The sequence below is a fragment of the Mirounga angustirostris genome, unplaced genomic scaffold (genome assembly GCF_029215605.1).
Source record: "Mirounga angustirostris isolate CCGP_5_RB_7025 unplaced genomic scaffold, mMirAng1.0.hap1 SCAF_3, whole genome shotgun sequence".
Classification (NCBI taxonomy): Eukaryota; Metazoa; Chordata; class Mammalia; order Carnivora; family Phocidae; genus Mirounga; species Mirounga angustirostris.
Genome location: NW_026991711.1, coordinates 10,994,436 through 11,013,737, shown reverse-complemented (window position 1 = coordinate 11,013,737; position 19,302 = coordinate 10,994,436). Strand labels below are relative to the sequence as shown.

General features: G+C 37.9%; 1 protein-coding gene across 3 annotated transcripts in view; it reads left to right on the top strand.

Moving 5' to 3' along the window:
- Nucleotides 1–19,302, top strand: part of PCCA (propionyl-CoA carboxylase subunit alpha) — a 403,499-nt gene that overhangs the window by 297,645 nt on the left and 86,552 nt on the right. For all 3 annotated transcript variants that reach the window (XM_045869658.2, XM_045869657.2, XM_064585924.1), the window contains one exon: nt 13,465–13,563. In XM_045869658.2, coding sequence (XP_045725614.1) covers nt 13,465–13,563 — 99 coding nt within the window. The remainder of the gene's footprint in view (nt 1–13,464; nt 13,564–19,302) is intronic.

The following is a 19,302-nucleotide window of genomic DNA, read 5'->3' as shown; positions in this document are numbered from 1 at the left end:
CATCCTATTATTAGATCTGTAGTTCATGAGAAGTTTTAAGAACATAAAATACAATTTTTTGGCAATAAATTTGCTACTACAGTTTTAAAATACAAACATAAAACGATCAAAAATATATTATTACTATTGTAGTACAAGAAAGAGATAATAAATATCTCCGTATATGTATTAGGAATGGTATCACCAATGGCCACAGAAGCTAAGAAGAGAGTGCAGAACCGGGGGTAATCCTTGGTAGGTAGGAACATAGAATATCAAATATATTTGTTGTTGGCCTGGAGAAATGAGCTGTTAGGTCAACTCGTGTGCCTAAGGGTAGAACTAGAGTGCACAGTCACAGGTAGGTCAGATAAAGGAGGTAGGATGAGGAAATGGCATGTCGCAGTTGCGATGTACAGGAATGTAGGAGGAAGAAGCACTTAGACGTTATTGTGAAAGTAGTGTAGCCCACTTAGGTCTTGTGTGAGTGAACCAGCAGCTAAGATCCTGGGATTTCATTGTGGGGGGCATCTGTGGTAGCGAAAAGCAAAAGAGATACTAGTAGAAATCAGATAAAATTAAAAGGATAAAAATGGAGGAGGTATTAATGGAAGAACAAGCAAAAGTAGACTTGTTGAAAAATAAATCCAGAATAACCGTTGTTGTGGGGGGAGGGCATAGTATTACTATATTGAACTTCCACCAACAGCCAGCATTTGCTGAGGGCTTGTTACATGCCTGGTACTGTTCTTAGTGCTTGACTTTGTTCCTCATAACCACTCTGTGAGCACAGATCTAACATGTGAGGACACGGAGACATGAACAGTTAGGCAACTTGTAAACCTGAGGTTCAAATACAGGCATACTGACTGTTGACAAAACTACAGAGAAAATGCCAGATTCTGCCATGATTTAGTAGGAGAAATAAAGGCAGTTTCGCTTGCTCCTTATGTTAAACTCATCTACCTACAGTTACTCATTAAGCTGTGTTATAATTTACAGTATTATCTGCAGAAAATGACCTTATCACACCAATCCAAAAGAAACTACTACTACAATTAAAGTGTGGGTAAAATAATGTAGGATTTTTAAAAAAAAACAAAAACACACAACTGAAATTACAGTTGTTACTGATCAATTAATGAGGCGATAATTAAAGAGAAACTAGTCAACCTGGCTGATTGTAGACCAGTACCTAAAATTGGTTTTTGTAATTCACATCCTTTGAGATATATTTAATTACATTTATAACATGCATATTTAATATAATCTTTTGTGACAGATTAACAGATCTTCCTCTTTGTGTCTAATCCCTTTTGATGTTTTTGTCATTATTACATATCTATTTGGGAGAGAAATAAAAGACTGTTTCCAAGGCGATAGTGGTAAAGAAGAAACTTAACGAAAAATGGTTGTCTCCTTTTGTTTTCAGAAAACAAGCGTCTCATTTCTCTCTGGAAGGCAGTAGAGGTATCATGACTATATTTTGGAATAAGAAAATATTTTAGTAAATAGTGGAGCAGGATAAAGAAAACCTACCCTTTCTGTGTCATCTTAAGATCTATACTAAGGTTGTCCTGTAGTTTATATTAGAATGTTAGGAGTCATTATAATTGCATAAAAATGTTTGAGTTATTTTTGTCATGTTTTACCTGAGAAATTAACGTTGAAGCAAGCAACTTAGCAAAGTTATTGGATCTAAATTTTAGGAACGTTATGTGTTTCTTATTGTCAACATCTTCAGAATTTATTTTAAAAAGCTTATTTGTGTTTCACATATCCAGCAGCAGTGTATGCAGAAGTCAGTGAACTATAATGATGGTAGGTGGTGGTAATATCCCCATGTATTTAATTGCATGGTCTACAGATTCCTTTGTTATTAGGGAGTGTTGGATATACCTCATCGATTTGATACACAATTGAATAATCATATTTTTGTTAGCCGTAATTAAGAGATAAGAACCAAAAAGAATCAATAAGCATCTTTATCTCTAGAATAGTCTTCTTTCAAGGTACAAATAAGCAATGAGTGTCTGCTACAGACAGGCATTGTACCTTAGTATTTAGATTACATGTGTTATTTTTGCTTTTGACATGTGGATTTCAGTGAAATACTCCGAGAATTGCAAGATAATTGCTTCTGGTGCTTCCATAATTTATATGGTTCTTTAATTTCCTTATATGTGTAGTGGGAGGAGGAGAGGTTTGGGTTGGAGTATGTTTTTCTAGGATCCTTTCCAGCCTAATAGTCGAATCAGAAAACCACAGATCTTTTTCCATGTTTTGTGCAGACTGATAATTTTTAAGATATGCTATGAAAGTCTAATGGGCAGACACTAGTTATTCCTTTCTGGAAATTAGTTACAGCTTGATCAACAAATCTTTTTTATCCTTCATATTGTTTTCAGAAATAGAAGCAAAATATATGATCAAAGTCTTTTTTAAGTAGTGGAATGAACACGTTGATTTTTATCTTAGCTCTAATTCTGCACAGTGCTAATCTTAACATTTGATGACAAAAAAGAATTTGTGTATAACAAAAAAGAAGAATTGTATGGTGAATCAGAAACACTTTTTACGGGCTGTATCTTCACAAATTTTATTATTTTTGGAAAAGCTTTTTGGCAAATACTTTGTTTTGTAAGTTTTACATTCCTACTGTTGAAAAAACTCAGTTAGCAGGTGCTTACTGCAATAGAAGTTATAATATTTTAACTGTGTCATGAGGTACCTCTGAGGAAGTGCTTTTTTTGTTTTTTAGTGGTAAAGGATGTAAGTAATCTCTCTCAAATGTCAAATTAATTTTGGGTGTGTACTTTCTTTTTCCCTTACGATTACGTAGGGAGGAAAATTGAATGTTCCAAACAACTCATGGAAAATATTCCACATCAACATTATTTGTACCACAAATGCAGTTAAATGCTTTTAATGGAGTACAAAGTTACCAGTAGACTGTTAAATATGAGAAAGTGCTTTCTTGAAATAGGGAAGAAATCATGTTTTTGAAGTGGTATTTTAAACATCATAAACATTCTTAGGAATAACCTAACTGAAGTCATCCTCTTTAGGTGGGGGAAACTTTGCAGAAAATAGTGTGTGTTAAGACGGATTGCGTGAATTCAATCCACCGTAGCCTTGCTCTGTTTAATTTGAACTTAAAATATCAATACTTCAATAGAATGTAATCTTTAAATGATTATAGAATGCTGAGACATACGATGTTCTCATCCTGAAGATTGCAGTGTTACACATCTTTTTTGGAGTTTACACTTTCCAAAAAAGCAGGCAGGACCTCTATTTGGTCATTCTCACACTATCATTTTTTCCCCTTTACCTCTGATTTTGTAAATGATCAGGTTCATGTTTACCAGAGACTATTCTGCCTATAGTGAGGAGAGCCAAGTGGAGGTACAGAAAAATACACGTGGAAGACTAGTCTGTTGCAGTGGTCCAGGTGAGAGGGAGGAGCAGGTGCAGGTGGGGTGCTTGTGGTAAGGGCCGAGGGAAACGGGGCCGTTGGAAAGCCTCCGCATCATCCACGCTCTTCCACACCATCTCTCCACTTCCTCTCCACCCTTTCCACTGTGGCCTCTGTGTCTCTTGCTTTGTCATCAACAAACTGCCCTATATTCTCAGACATTTTCTCTGAACGTTCTGCCACTTACTTGCCTTCACAGAAACCTGATGGTGGTTTTTCTCCCACAACACATGCAGCTTACAATGGGAAGTAAGACTCTTGTTTCCCCTAGTACCATTCTAGACATGTTCCCCTCCCTCTTGGAAAACCCTTGTTCTTTGAAGTTCACGTAGCCTGGCTACATCACTACATCCCCTCCCTCTTGGCAGCCTCCACGTTCCCTCCCCTGCATTTGAAGCCTAGCAACCTCTGCCTCAATACAACCATTAGGCCTTATATTTTCTCTCCATCCATGGATCCCACTCCTGTTTTTCCATTCTTTATCCAGCTTAGCTACCCTGGCCTATAATTACAGTAATTCGCTTACAAATACCCTAACTTCCTCAACCCCGTTATTCTTCCATCATTCCCAAACTTAGATGAACTCCGCCTTCCAGTTTCTTTATGCCTGCATCAGGCAAAGTACCTGAGCATTGCTGGGCAAAACCACATACCAAAGGCAGATTCATGCCATTACATGTGCATGATGTCCCACTGTGGCTGAGCATCCAACACTGGGTGGCAGTTTTGCTGGTTTTCGGATAAGCTCAGCCCTCTGCCTTTTCTTCGTGATTATTTCATGACCTCTCTATTCACACTTTTCACTTTCCTTCCCCAGTTTATACTACTCCTGAGTATCCCGCTTCTCCCCACTATTGGTAGTCAAGACCCAGTCACCATAATTTTCACTTTTGTTTCATCTGATTCATTCTCCAGGCTGTAGCCAGACTCATCTTAAAAAAGGGGATGATGGCATTCTCCAATTGGAATCCTTTGGTGCTTCTCATCGCTTCCCCTCTCCCAGATGCCATGCTAAGCTCTTTCTTGCCTCTGGGATTTTTTTTTTTTTTTTTTTTTTTTTTTACATGAGAGTCCCTCTGGGATATTCCCTGTGGATATTCCCACCTACCCACTGCTACCAACTAATTTCTACTCACTCTTCAGATCTTAGCTTAAATATCACCTCCTCCCGAGAGGTCTTCCTTCCTGCTGAGAAGTGAAGAGTAATGAGAATTAACAAGACAGTATACAATTGCTGAAGATGATTTGTGACCTTTGAGAATATAGTTTTAGCAGCCAGATTGTAGAAGGTTATGGAAAAAGTTACATGGTAGGAAAATAGGCACAGAACACTTGTTCTAGAGCCTGTCAGAGAAAAGAAGGAAAGAAGCCGTTTTGTGGTTGGAGGGCATAGTGGGTCAGGTGCCCATCTGTGAAAATATGGGTGTTCTGTATGTGCGCGAGGCAGAGGGGAAACGGCCGGTGTGTGAGATATCAGTAAAGGAAAGAAGGTTCAATGATGCCAAAAAATAAGAGGACTTAGGTCTCGTGGTTTCAGTTTTGGTAAAGAAAAGAGGAGGTTGTCTGCCAAGAGTGTGGGTCAGAATTAATATGATAATTAATGTAAATTTGGTGCACTTGAGTCCTAGGTCTATTTAAACTAAAGGCATGGGGGCGCCTGGGTGGCTCAGTTGGTTAAATGACTGCCTTCGGCTCAGGTCATGATCCCAGGGTCCTGGGATCGAGCCCCGCATCGGGCTCCCTGCTCGGCGGGAAGCCTGCTTCTCCCTCTCCCACTCCCCCTGCTTGTGTTCCCTCTCTCACTGTCTGTCTCTATGTCAAATAAATAAAATCTTTAAAAAATAAAATAAAGGCATAGAATCTTTATGTCTAGGTTAGTGTTTCTAAACAGAGATGTTGTGTCTTTGGGTTGTTTTTTAAATAGTCTTTTAAAATAATTTAAAGTATTCTAGTGTTTTCATAGTGCTTAGAACATTTCCACAATACTGTCTGCCTTGAAAGGTATGAAATTTTATTTATGTCGTTTCTCATTTTACTCTTGGTCTATTTTTTTTTTTTATCTCCACACTGAATTTGACCTTGTTAGCTTTTATTGCCTGTCAAAGGGAAGATCTTAAAAATTTCCTACCCTAAACAGAAGTGCTTGAGCAAAACAAAATCCCTTTCTAATATTGGAATTTGCCATGTCAGAAATTAACTAAGTGTATGTTAAATAAAAGGGCTTTGCAGCCATAAAACCATAGAATTTTAGCCTTGAAGAAATCTTGAGCATTGCTCATTCAGGTCCTTCATTTTTAGATGAGGAAGAGTTGATACAGAGGGATTGTCCAAAATACATTGTAAAATTGGGTGCTGGAGATGAAATCAATAAATCTATGACCAGAGAAATTGAAATGAGTATTGGTGTGTTAACCAAAACGAAGTTTTAGAAGGACAACTATTATGTATTGTGTACCCGTTAGTGAAAGCTATAAAGTAAATATTGACCTCATGCTACCGTGAGAGAGGAAAATATAGGCCCTTACACATCTCCTCACTTTTATAGTTTTGAACATATAACATACAGAATGAAACTTAAAAAGTATGAATAGATTTGCGGTAAAAGGCAAGCCTTCCTTCTATCCCTGTCCCTCAGCCCCTCTGTTCCTCTTATATATTTGTCTGGACATATTCTATACATTTAAAAAACCACACAGGTTTGTTTTGTTTTTTTCCCCCTTAACAAATGATAGCATACTGTATATACTATTCTGTAACTTCTTGGGCATGGTTTCATATCAGTATATATAGAAAGATGCCTTCTTTGTAAATAAGGGGTGCTGAGTTCTCTTATATGCTACAAGATATATTTATATGATATACTTTAAGGACATCTTGGCTGGGTATAAAATTGGGGGGCAACATTTTCCTTTTTAGTACTTAGATCACATTGCTCTGTGGTCTTACGTATCAGTTTTGCCCTTGAGAAATTAGGCTGACCTGAGGTTTTTCCTTGCTTGTGCCTGATTTCTTATTTTTGCCTAAATATCCACATAAAATTGTCTTTATTCTTAAAGTTCCATAAACAACATCATTCTGCAAATTCAAGGTTTTATTTATTTTCAAAAGTTTTACCTTATCATATCTTTGAACTTGCATTTATTCTTTTTTCTTTATAAGCCTTTTTGAAAAAGTCGTTTGTATATTCTTTGGATCCATTTCTCCCTCCTCCATATCTGTTGTCTTCTCTATAAATTTTTATATTGCTAGTCTTTCCTGTTTTGTTTTATATGATTTCTCCATGTCCTTGTCTTTCTTTGTAGTCTCATTGATTCTATTTTTGGTTGCTTCTTAAGGTGGCTTTTATCTTTATAATGTTATTTTTCTCCTCATTTTTTTTCTGAGTTCTACCAGCTTGATTTTCATTTCCTTCTGTTGTTGTATGATCTCTTCTTTGAACCTTTGTTTTTCTTCTTTGAGCTCATTTTTTAAAAGAGGAGTCATGTTTCCTATGGTTGTCTTTGAGACTTTGCAGAATTATTTATCTGAACTCTTCCTGTGTTTCTCCAAATAGTTCTTCTTGTGTTATAATACTCTTAATTTACCTTTTTCTCTTGATAAAAAATACGTTTTGCAAATTGTATGCGAAGATCCAGTATCGGTTATTTTCTGATCATTATGTGCAGTAGGGCAGTTGGTTATGTATAAGCATGGGCAGCCCATAGCTTTTCCTTGTTAGGCCTGTTACTCTAATACCCTCTCATCAAATCTGTTAGTTCCATTGTCCTAGATGTCACTTCCCATTAGTTTTTGGCATGGAAAAGATAGGGTGGTTCTTTATGTCAGGTTCTCAGTATTGTAATAGTGAAATGCCACTTCCACTCTACATCTGCTGCTTCAGCTCTCCTTGGCTGAAGAACTAGGTGTAAACAATATATATGGCATAGTAACAATTCTTCTTCAGTTCAGTCTGCTCCGATCTTTCTATGGTATTAAAATGTTCAAATTCCCTGCCCCTCCTACTGGCCTCTAGATTTCACTCATCTCATGAAAGCATTAGTAGAATCATTGCATCTGCTGTTCTGAATTATGTTTCTTGGTGAAATCTGTTTACTGTTTGAGGCCTGAGAAGGCACATGATGGTTTTCAGCATGTTCTTTTCCCTCATTTAAAATTTGCAGATATGCTCATAGATTATGATTTGGAGCTCTGATAACATCCTTGCTTCAGTTATAAGTGATGTTGCAAAATTATACTCATTAATTCCCAGGTGTACAAAGAAATGTAGTTTCTGTGTGTCTGTCACATAATCTTCCTCACAAGCCCTCTACCTTTAGTAAGGAGTGAGGGGGAGGAAACACTTTAGTTTTTTGGTTTTCGTTTTTTACGTTTTTTTTTTTTCTTAAAGATTTTATTTATTTGACAGAGCGAGAGAGCACAAGCAAGGGGAATGGTAGAGGGAGAGGGAGAAGTAGACTCCCCACTGAGCAGGGAGCCCATGATCCCAGGAACCTGGGATCATGACCTAAGCCGAAGGCAGATGCTTAACCATCTGAGCCACCCAGGTGCCCCAACACTTTGGTTTAAGCAGTGTCTTTCAGGTACCATGGTGTTTCGGGTTTCTTTCCCTTACTCCAGCTACTACCGTGGTGTGGAGTTTGGATGCAGGTAAAAGGGGCCTTCAGGTACTTGGTTGGACTCAACTACAGAGGTGGGGAGGAGAACTCAGACCAACACTGTCTTTACAAGGCTTTGCTGTAAGGACCTGGACCCAAGACTGTCAGGTGATGATTGATCCTCTTTGTCATGGAAGAGGCCTCTGCCACCCATAGGCTTGGTTACTATTTGCCTATAGTCTTGGAGTCCCCTGTACTATGTTGTCTTTATGCTGACCCAGACTCTGTCATCTCACTAAGCTAGGTAAAACCTTCTGGATTCCTAACATGATGTGCTTGGGTCATCTATCCAGCTTCTTCCTCCATTGGTGCTTTTGATCATACACCACACTAGGAATGCCATGACACCAAGCCTATAGCCTCTCCTAGACTACGTTCCAGAAGTAGACTTCCAGCTTAGATTTTAGGGTGCCTGATACCTGTCAGAATGTTTTCATGCATCTCTCTCCATTTCTGCCCCCCCACCCGTTCCCAGGGGTCCATGCAAAAGGAAATGGGGAGGTCTCTGATCTCTGATCTCTGATTTCTGTTATCTTCATCTTCCCTCTGTGTCTTTCCTTCATGTAATCGACAGGACTTGAAAATGACTTTTTCCCCCCATGTTTCTGTCTAGAAGAAACTTTCCTTCTGTCTTTCTTCCCAAATTAACATGCACATCCACTCATTCAATAGCAGAGGATGCAGGGAGAGAAATGAATTTATCGGTAAGGGAAGATAAAGGTAGTTCAAAAATACTGTTTTCAGTTTTTGAAGAGGTAGACTTTTCCTCCCTCTGTTTTTGTTTTTAAAGTCATTCTGTTTTATTAAAGATTTATTTACTTATTTGAGAGAGAGCAAACGGGGGGGAAGGGCAGAGAGAGAGAGGGAGAGAGAGAATCTCAAGCAGATTCCCCACTCAGTGCAGAGCCCGACATGGGGCTTGATCTCAAGACCCTGAGATCATGATCTGAGCCAAAATCAGGTCGGATGCTTAACTGACTGAACCACCTGTTTTTGTTATTAAAAGTCAGATTTAGGGGCGCCTTAGTGGCTCAGTTGTTAAGCATCTGCCTTCGGCTCAGGTCATGATCCCAGGGTCCTGGGATCGAGCCCCACATCGGGCTCCCTGCTCCATGGGAAGCCTGCTTCTCCCACTCCCTCTGCTTGTGTTCCCTCTTTTGCTGTGTCTCTCTCTGTCAAATAAATAAATAAAATCTTTAAAAAAAAAGAGATTTATTGAGGTATAATTAATAAAAAATTTACTCCTTAATTGTATGGTTTGAGTTTTGACAAATCTGTATAGTCATATAATCACCACCAAAATCAAGATTTAGAACATTTCCATCACCCCATAGAGTTCCCTCATGCCCTTTCCTAGTCAAGCATATCCTCATATCCATAGCCCCTAGGAACTGCTGACCTGATTTCTGCCTTTTCCAGAATGTTCTATAGATGGAATCATATTCATGTTCTATATATCCTTTTGTGTCAGCCTTCTTTCACTTAGCATAATGCTTTTGAGATGCTTATTGTTCATTTTCTGTTGTGTGGATATACCGTAATTGTCCATTATAATTGGTTCATTGGACTTTTGGTGTTATTCCAGTTTGAGGTGAATGTAAACTTTATGTGTATATTCTGCTATCATAAACAAGCTTCTGTGAACATTCGTGAGCACTCTGTGAGAAAACATATCTCTTCACTTCTCTGGGGTTTTCTAAAGCAGGTCTACTATTCTGCATTCCTACCTGCTGTGTATAAAGGTTTCAATTGCTCCACATGTTTGTCAGCTCTTAGTATTATCACTCCTTTTCATTTTAGCCATTCCAGTGGGTGGGTAGTGCTATTTTGTTATAATTTTGTTTTTCTTAATGTGATGTGCTTGTCATCTATCTCTCTTCCTTGACGAAGTGTCCGGTCAAATCTTTTGCCCATTTTTAAAGAAATTCAGTTGGTTTTCTTATTGACTTATAAAAGAGAATTGTTTGTAGATTTTGGATTCAAGTCCTTTATCAGATATATGTTTTGCAAATATTTTCTCCCAACCTGTGGCTCAGCTTTCCTTTTCTTAACAGTGTCTTTCTAGCAGAAATTTATAATTTTGATGAAGTCTAATTCATCTATTTTTTCTTGTAAGATTTATATTATGTCCTAAGAAATCTCTGCCTGGACCAAGGTCATAAAGGTTTTCTTTTATGTTTTCTTCTAGAAGTTTTTTTAGTTTTAGGTATTTAGTTTTCAGTTGATTTTTTTTTTTTTTAATGTTGTGGGATAGAGGTCAGGATTTATTTGTTAGAATATGGATGTTTAATTGTTTTAGTGCTATTCACAAACTGTGCTTTCCCCATTTAATGTCTTGGCACTTTTTTTTTGAAAATCCATTAATCCTTTATATATGGGTCTCTGAACTCTCATTTTGTTCTATTAATGATTATGTCTATTTTTACACCAGTATGTTGATTAGTGTAGCTTAATGGGAACTCTTACAGGCAAATGACATGAGTTCTCCAAATCTGTTAACTTTTCAAAATTATCTTTACTGTTCTATATCCTTTGTTTTTCTATGTATTTTAGAATCTGCTACCCCCCCCCAAATAAAAGCCTGCTGGGATATTGATTGGAATTACATTGAATATATAGATCAGTTTGGGAGAGAGCTTATATCTTAATTATACTAAAACTCTTCTAATTCATGAACATGGTATAATATACATATATATATATGTTTTTAGGTCTTTAATTTCTCATAAAATATTGCTTCTGATTTTTTACAAAAGTGAAACCCTCCTGTTCTCATTTGTTACTTATTTTTTAACAGCTTTATTGAGATATAATTCACGTACCCATACTATTTATTCATTTAAATTGTACAATTCAGTGGCTTGTAGTATATTCCCAGAGCTGTGCAGCTATCACCACAGTCACTTTTAGAACATTGTCATCATGCCAGTAAGAAAGCCCATACCCCATAGCTGTCACCCTTCAATCCTTCCATCCGTCTCCACACCCCCAGCCCAAGGCAACCTCTAATCTGTTTTCTCTCTGTATGGATTTTTCTCTTCGGAACATTTCATTATCAACGGAACTATGTAGTGTGTGGTCCCCTGTGACTGGCTTTTTAGTTAGCATGTTTTCAAGCTTCATCCATGTAAGTAGCATGTATTGGCATTTCATTCCTTTTTATTACCAACTGATAATCTGTTATATGGGTATGTCACATTTTGTTTCAACATTCATAAAAATAGTTTTCTTTAGGCTGTGGTAAATTGGTTTCTCCTCTACAGGATTTGAATAAATTCATTTTTTTTTTCAATTCCCCCTCATAAGCCCTAAAGATGAACATTACAGTTTCATTCTGTTGCCCCTGTCAATTTAAAATTAATATCAGGGGCGCCTGGGTGGCTCAGTTGGTTGAGCGACTGCCTTCGGCTCAGGTCATGATCCTGGAGTCCCGGGATCGAGTCCCGCATCGGGCTCCCTGCTCGGCGGGGAGTCTGCTTCTCCCTCGGACCCTCCTCCCTCTCATGCTCTCTGTCTCAAATAAATAAATAAAAATCTTTAAAAAATAAAAAAAAAAATAAAATAAAATTAATATCAAATACAGATTTTAAGTGCTTATCATTAAAAATCTTTCCTTTTGGCCTTTAACTTTCTTTTTAAAAAGATAAAACTTTTATCATTGAACATTGACCTTTTTTAACCTTTTAAATTTAGAAGCCACGTCAAAGCAAATCTTCTTCTCAGTTTTAAAGGGTATTTTTAGCACTTAATATTTGTAAAACTCTTATCTTTTGGGAGCTTCTTTTGGAAATCTTTCATTACATAAAGAGATAATTTGGGGAGAAATCTTTCATTACATAAGGAGATACTTAATTTGCTAAATAGATCATTTTAAAATGTATTATTGATGCTTCACAGATCTTTATCATCTAGTGTTTTAATAGTAAATAATTTATGAGATGGTATGATTATCTGACCTTATTTTTAAAACTCATTTAAAGATGGTGGAACCATTAGGAACAGGAGAAGGGAGAAAATATTTAGGACCTACCGTGACAGGAATATTGGTAGAAACTTTTATATGTTAACTTCTTTAATCTTACAGCACCCTTTCAGGTAGATATTTTTATTATATTTTAGTTTGGCCACTAAGGTTCAGAGAGGTTAAATGCTCCAGTTTAGTAAGCAGCTCTAACTGAGTAAGACAGCAATGTCAGGTGAGACCCAAGCCATTGTTCCTTCTTCCTACTTCCTGAACTGTGCTCTATGGACGTAGAGACTACTGAACCCAGAAACACAAGCGAGTGCATCATGTCCGTCCCACTGGTATTTCATTACGTAGCCAGTAGCATATCTTAGCTTCTAGACTGTATGACCACACCATTATGGAAATATATATACATAAAGTCTGTATAGATATAGATGGACACACTTATTCTTCTAAATGGTAACATCTATGTTTCTTTTATTTTAGTAAGTATTGTTTAAGAGAATTAAGAGAGAGTAAAGGAATCGTTAGGGATCATGTGTCTTGATTCTGCTACCGGTTTATTTTGAACCTTGAACAAACTCAGATATCCCTTTGTTAGGTTGTTTACTGTAGAGTTAAAATAATACTGTTATTTTTTTCTTAGTTCTTGTATATAAGAGTTGGGGAATCAGTAGGTGAAAAGGAAGCAATAACAGTGCTTTTTATTTTAATTTAGCTTTGCTTTTTTCTTTTCAGTTTTATTTATTTGGAAATTAGAATTCTTCTCTTAAAAGTATCTGTTTTAGAAGGTTATGGGTTTTTTTTTTTTTTTGCATCTTCATAAATGATGACTTGATGAAATTAGTCATTTATGATCGACAAAAATGTGACAGAACTTTTGCAGAGTTCAAATGGACTTTTAATATTCAGCACCAAAGAATTTTGCCTAATTAAAGCTTCTGTTTAATTAAGATAACAGTGCATAGTCCTTCATTAAAATTAACACAGAAAAAGTTCTTTCTTGGTCCTTGGAGAGGATATTATATGCAAGCCCTGATGTGTGGGTTGCAAAATGTCACTGGAATTTATATGCATTACTTGTCTAATTGCAGTAAATGTAGCATGTCCAGATAGGTTTAGAGTTAGAAGGCTGTTTGTTACTTACTGGAAATCACTTGAAACCTCAGTACCCCGAGGCAGCTGTGCCCAGGTCCTTCACCTCTCCCCAGAGATGGCTAAGAAGACTCTTGTTGGACCCTGTCTTTCATGGTGGGAGCAGTAAACATGACAGGTTGTTTGGGAGCCATCTGTTTAAAATGGCTACTGCTTTGTATGCAGCAATGAACTTGAGATTAGTTTTCTGTCTTTCTTCATGGTAATAGTCTTATTTGGTGTCACAACAGGTGGAAGTTGATGGGTCGAAACTAAATGTGACCAGCACGTGGAACCTGGCTTCACCCTTACTGGCTGTCAACGTTGATGGCACTCAGAGGACGATACAGGTAAACGTTCTGATGATGTACTTTGAGGGGCCCTGCAAGTCCCGAATCTGTACCAGTGCCTGCGTGGATAATACCGGCAGGTGGAGTAGGGAGAAGCTGCGGTCTATTCATCTCCTACATTTATGGTTGAAAACATTTTTCCTTACTTTGGAGGATCTTGAGGCAAGTCTTAATCTGAGGAATCAATATTTTCTTTTCTTCCAGGCAATCCAGGAAGGATAGGAAAAGGATTACTATCCTTTTCATAAATGAAGCATCTTGTGCGCTTTTCTAAAAATATTAGAAGATAGCAGTTTTCGTTGCCATTGTGGGTTTTTAGTTATAAAATATGACTTTGTTACCTTCCTTTTCTGTGTAATTGAGATTGTGTAGTAGCATCGATCAGCAGAAATGTGAGCTGTATTCAGCTTGACTTGCCAGAACACATTGATGCCTTTTAAAAATTGAGTGATCTTAATTTATTAACCTTTATTTTCCCTCCAAAGTAAGATTTCTTGCATTGAGGAAATGACTTGAAATCCAGAGTTGATTGGATGTTCTTTGTCACCAGTGACTTCCATTTTAAAGTAGACAGCTATGAAAAGAGATTCTTCCAAAGTTCCTTCAGCTCACCTCATAGTTGAAGTTTAGGGTTCCAGGGAAAACAAAACAAAACAAAGAACACCGTGTAACATGTGATCACATGCAAATAAAAATTATAACCACCCCCCATAGTATTAAATGCTCATTCTTTCTGTTGTTGTTTTGGTTTGTTTTTTTTTTACGAAATATTTTTGTGTTGCCTTAACTTGATTTTGCACAGGAAACTGAATTTTGCACAGGAAACTGATTTTTAAAACATAGAGCAATCAAGAGAATCACAGATAAAAACTTCTGTGTATACCAGATTCACATATACCTCTATTAGAGACAGAGGTATTCCAGAAACCTCCAGTAAATATTTGATGACTAAACTAATTTCTAAGCCAGGCTCAATTGATATATTATCTTTATGGTTCTAAGAAATATCGAATTCTCAGGAACGAGCTGTATATTTTGAATTTGGTTTTGTAACTTGCCCCAGTGTATTTTTTTTCCTCTCATATTTTCTTTCATATTCTAATTATGAGGTAAAATACTTTGAGACCCTTGGAAAAAATATCACTGCATAATTTCACATGATTTAGATCCATTTACTGTGTCTTCAAAAAACATGGGTTTGTTACACTAGCTTATGTTCAGTCGAATGTGCTCTGCACTGAACATGCTGTGGCCAGGCATGCATGTTCTGGTCAGGAGACACAGTATGGTCTCCTAGTAGTGAGTAGAGAGATAGAAAGGCCTACTCTCCAAATTGGTGTATCATGATATTTTCAGCTTCCTTCTCAGTGACTGCAGATGGATAACTTGATGGCACTTTTATATGGAGAGTTTCTAGCTACGTTAATACTGGATATGTATTTAGAATAATTCCCAGAAATATTTTCCCTATCATAGGGATACTGTTCAGTAAGTCCATTTTCATTCTTTGTAAGTTCTTTGCTTTAAAAAATAGGCATTAATCTGAAAGCAGGGACCCCCTCAAGGCAGACACTCCCCTCCCCGACTCTTTGGAGGAGGTCATTGCTTCCAGGTAAGTACTATTCCAATGGAAGGAAATAAACTCAGAGAGGTATAAATGGTATACTGGATAAAAACCAAACAAACTCATTTACCTTAAAAAAAAAAAAAAAAAAGGAAACTTTTCTAAAGAAAGTTTTTCCTTACCAGAATAGATGAATTTTAGTCACTTGCTATGGACATTAGCGTTTATTCACTTGTTATGAACATTAGTTGACTTTTTTAATCTCCAAAATAAAATGTGGTCCCCATGAAATTAATAACATAGTGAGAATAAATAATACACAGTACTTACCGTGTATCAGGTACAGTTCTGAGCACAGTGCATATATATGTTCATTTCATCTTCACAGCAACTGTATGAAGTAGGTACTATTATCTGCACTTTGGTAAATGAGGCCCCTGAGGCTCAGAGAAAGTAAGTGACTCGCTCAAGGTCACATGGCTGATAGCAGGTAGAGCCGGGATTTAACTCCAACCAGCTTGCTGTGGGACCTCTGCTGTTAAGGGTCTCGCTCTGCTGAGGCAATCTGAGCAACTGTTCTGTGATTACAAAGCTAGGAGGAAGCTGAGCAGACATTTGAACCCTGGCACGGTGACCCCAGAGTGTGTGCTTCTAATCACTGGGCTATACAGTACTTTTTTGTTTTCTCCATGAGAGTTCTTCAAATAATAATATACCTTTCATTCATGCTTTAAACCAGTGATGCTCGAACTTTGGTGTCCTTCAGAATTACCCAGAAGGCTTGTTAAAGCTCAGATGGCTGGATCCAGCTCCAGAGTTCACTCCAGTTCAGTTGGTCTGGGCTAGGTGTGCATTTCCATAAGTTCCCAGGTATTGCTGAGGTTGCTAGTCCAGGGGAAGCAGTCTGAGAACCACTGCTTTAAACCTTTGCAATCAGAGAATAAGCTGGGTATGAAGAGCAAAAGTGAAGTAAGTAGGAACCAAGTCATGTGAAGCCTTGCTAATTACATAGTGTGGCCTCTGCTTTATCCTTGGCCAGTGGGATCCATGGACTAGTGTTCACAAAGGAAGTGATGGTGTGGAGAGGATTGGAGTTTAGGAAGAGCTTGGTTCGAGTTGCATTGTGGAGAGAGGATGGAAGGAAAATGAGATTGGATGCAGAGAGAGAAGTTAGGTCATGTTTCAGAAACAGAGGAGGGAAATCATCTTCTCTCAGAATGTTTTCCGTCGGGACAAGAGCATTGTGTGGTGAAGGGATTTGGAAAGACCGGAGAATGAATGGTGGCTTCACAGTGTTCTTTGTGGATTTCTCATCCACCTGCTGTAAGCCTGGGCAGATCTTCAGGGTTTGTGCCCAGCACCCTTCTCTCTGTACTGACTTCCTGGGCTGAGTTTCCCAAGACTTTGAGCTCAATACCTTCAGACAAATAGCTGTGAAAATTCTGCTGTGCGTTTCAAAGAAGAACTATGGAGTGGATATGACCACAAGCGTTTTTCAAGTGATTTTACAGTAATAATGGCTGGGTTTTCCCCCCCTGGATTTTTGTGCCTACTTTTAAACTTTTTATTATTAAATATTTTATATACACAAATCTGTATTAATCTATATAAAAGCTAAAGAACACAACAAAAACCCGATTACTTACCATCTAGATTAAAAAAGGAAACATTACCAATACTACTGCCTTTCCTCTGTGCTCGCTTTAATTAAATCCTTTCTCCTGCCCCCTAGAGATAACTACCATCCCAATTTTGAAATTGCATTTTTAAATGCATTTTATTTTATATTCTTTTGTTTTATTTTATTTTTAAGATTTTATTTATTTATTTGACAGAGAGAGACACAGCAAGAGAGGGAACACAAGCAGGGGGAGTGGGAGAGGGAGAAGCAGGCTTCCCGCCGAGCAGGGAACCCGATGCGGGGCTCGATCCCGGGACCCTGGAACCATGACCTGAGCCGAAGGCAGACGCTTAACGACTGAGCCACCCAGGCGCCCCTAAATGCATTTTAAATGCATCCCTCCCTTCCTCTTCTTTAGGAATGTTATATATCCAGTATGTTGTTTAGCTTTTGATGTCTTTGAGCTTATGTCATTGGCCCCATACTCTCTGTGCTTCTGTGAGTTGTTTTTTCCTCCAGTATTATGTTTGTGATATTGGTCATCTGGATGCATGTAGCTTTATTTATTTCCATGCTATATATTATTAAGTCATATTAATATACCACAATTCATTCTTTCTCCCCTAGGTAGATATTTGTATTTTCAGAACAAACACTGCTTCTGTGAATGTTTCTCTGTATGTTTCTTATTGAAATCAGAGTTTCTTCAAGGAATATACCAGTAGAACAGCTGGTTGCAGGGACTATGTATTCTTAATCCTAGACAGTAATGCTGAATGGTTTTTCTTTTTTTTTTAAAGATTTTATTTATTTATTTATTTGACAGAGAGAGACACAGCGAGAGAGGAAACACAGTGAGAGAGGAAACACAAACATTAGTGGGAGAGGGAGAAGCAGGCTTCCCACTGAGCAGGGAGCCCGATGTAGGGCTCGATCCCAGAACCCTGGGATCGTGACCTGAGCTGAAGGCAGATGCTTAACGACTGAGCCTGAAAGTAACAAGAGATGGGAAGGGGGCGCCTGGGTGGCTCATTCGTTAAGCATCTGCCTTCGGCTCAGGTCATGGTCCCAGGGTCCTGGGATCGAGCTCCTCATCGGCCTTCCCGCTGAGCGGGAAGCCTGCTTCTCCCTCTCCCACTCCCCTTGCTTGTGTTCCTGCTCTCACTATCTCTGTCAAATAAATAAATCTTAAAAAAAAAAGAAGAATATGAATAATAAGAAAACCTTATTGTGTACTTACTGTGTCAGGCACTGACTCTTCTATACGCTTCATCTGTATCAAAGTATTTAATCCTCACACCAATCCAATGTACTAGTGTTATCCTCCATTTTGCAGTTGGGGAAACTGAGGCCTTAAAAATACTAAAATGCTTGCCCAAGGCATTCTGCTAATAAATGGAAGGGCCAGGATTTGGACCCAGGAATCTGTGCCTTTAACAATTAGGGTTCACATCGTAGGTAACTCTTGGTATCCAGACTACCTAAGACTACTTAAGTCCTGACTGGTGGGTTTAAATGGTATCTTTTTGTGGTTTAATATACGTTGGTGAGTAATGACAATGAACATTTAAAAAATATATATTTATTGACACTCCTGTTTTCTCTTCTGCAAACTGCCTGTTCATGGCTTTTGCCCCTTTTTTTTTTAAAGGAGTGTTTATCTTTTTCTTATTGATTCATAAAAGTTCATATTTTGTGTATCCTGATCCTCTGTTAGTGGCTCATGTAGTAATTCCATGTTTAATTTTTTAGGAACCACTATACTGTTTTCCACAGTAGCTGCACCATTTTACGTTCCTACAAGCAATGCACAAGGATTCTGATTTCTGCACATATTCACCAATGGTTATTATTTTCTGGTGGTTTTGTTGTTCTTTTATAACAGTTATCCTAATGGATGTGAAGTGGTACCTCATTGTAGAACAAGATACATGTAGATAGTTACTGAGAAAACATTCTGAGTACTTCCTAATAATTAACCTTCCTTTATCTTTTTTACCATGTAACAACTTTACTGCACAAATGGAACTTTTTCAGTGTAAGTAGAGGAACTTTTTTTTTTTTTTAAAGAATATTTATTTGAGAGAGAGAGCATGTGAATGGGGGAAGGGGGAGAGGGAGAGAGAATCTCAGGCAGACTCCCAACTGAGCACAGAGGCTGCCATGGGACTCTATCCCAGGATAGGGCTTGATCTCAAGACCCAGAGATTATGGCCTGAGCCAAAATCAAGAGTCGGATGCTCAACTGACTGAACCACCCAGGCAACCCTAGAAGGAACTTTTTTATAACTCTTATTTCAAACCCATTTTCTCAGCTTATTCTTCCTTCCCCTGCATAAAATCACAAACAGTTCTGTCATATAGTTGCTACCAGGGAATATGCAATCAGTATTCTACTTGGGAGAGGGTGTGTTTATTTTTTTATTATTTAATTTATTTGAGAGAGAGTGCACAGAGGGAGAGGCAGAGGGAGAAACAGACTCCTCCTGAGCAGAGAGCCCGATGTGGGGCTCAATCCCAGGATCCTGAGATCATGACCTGACCTGAAGGCAGA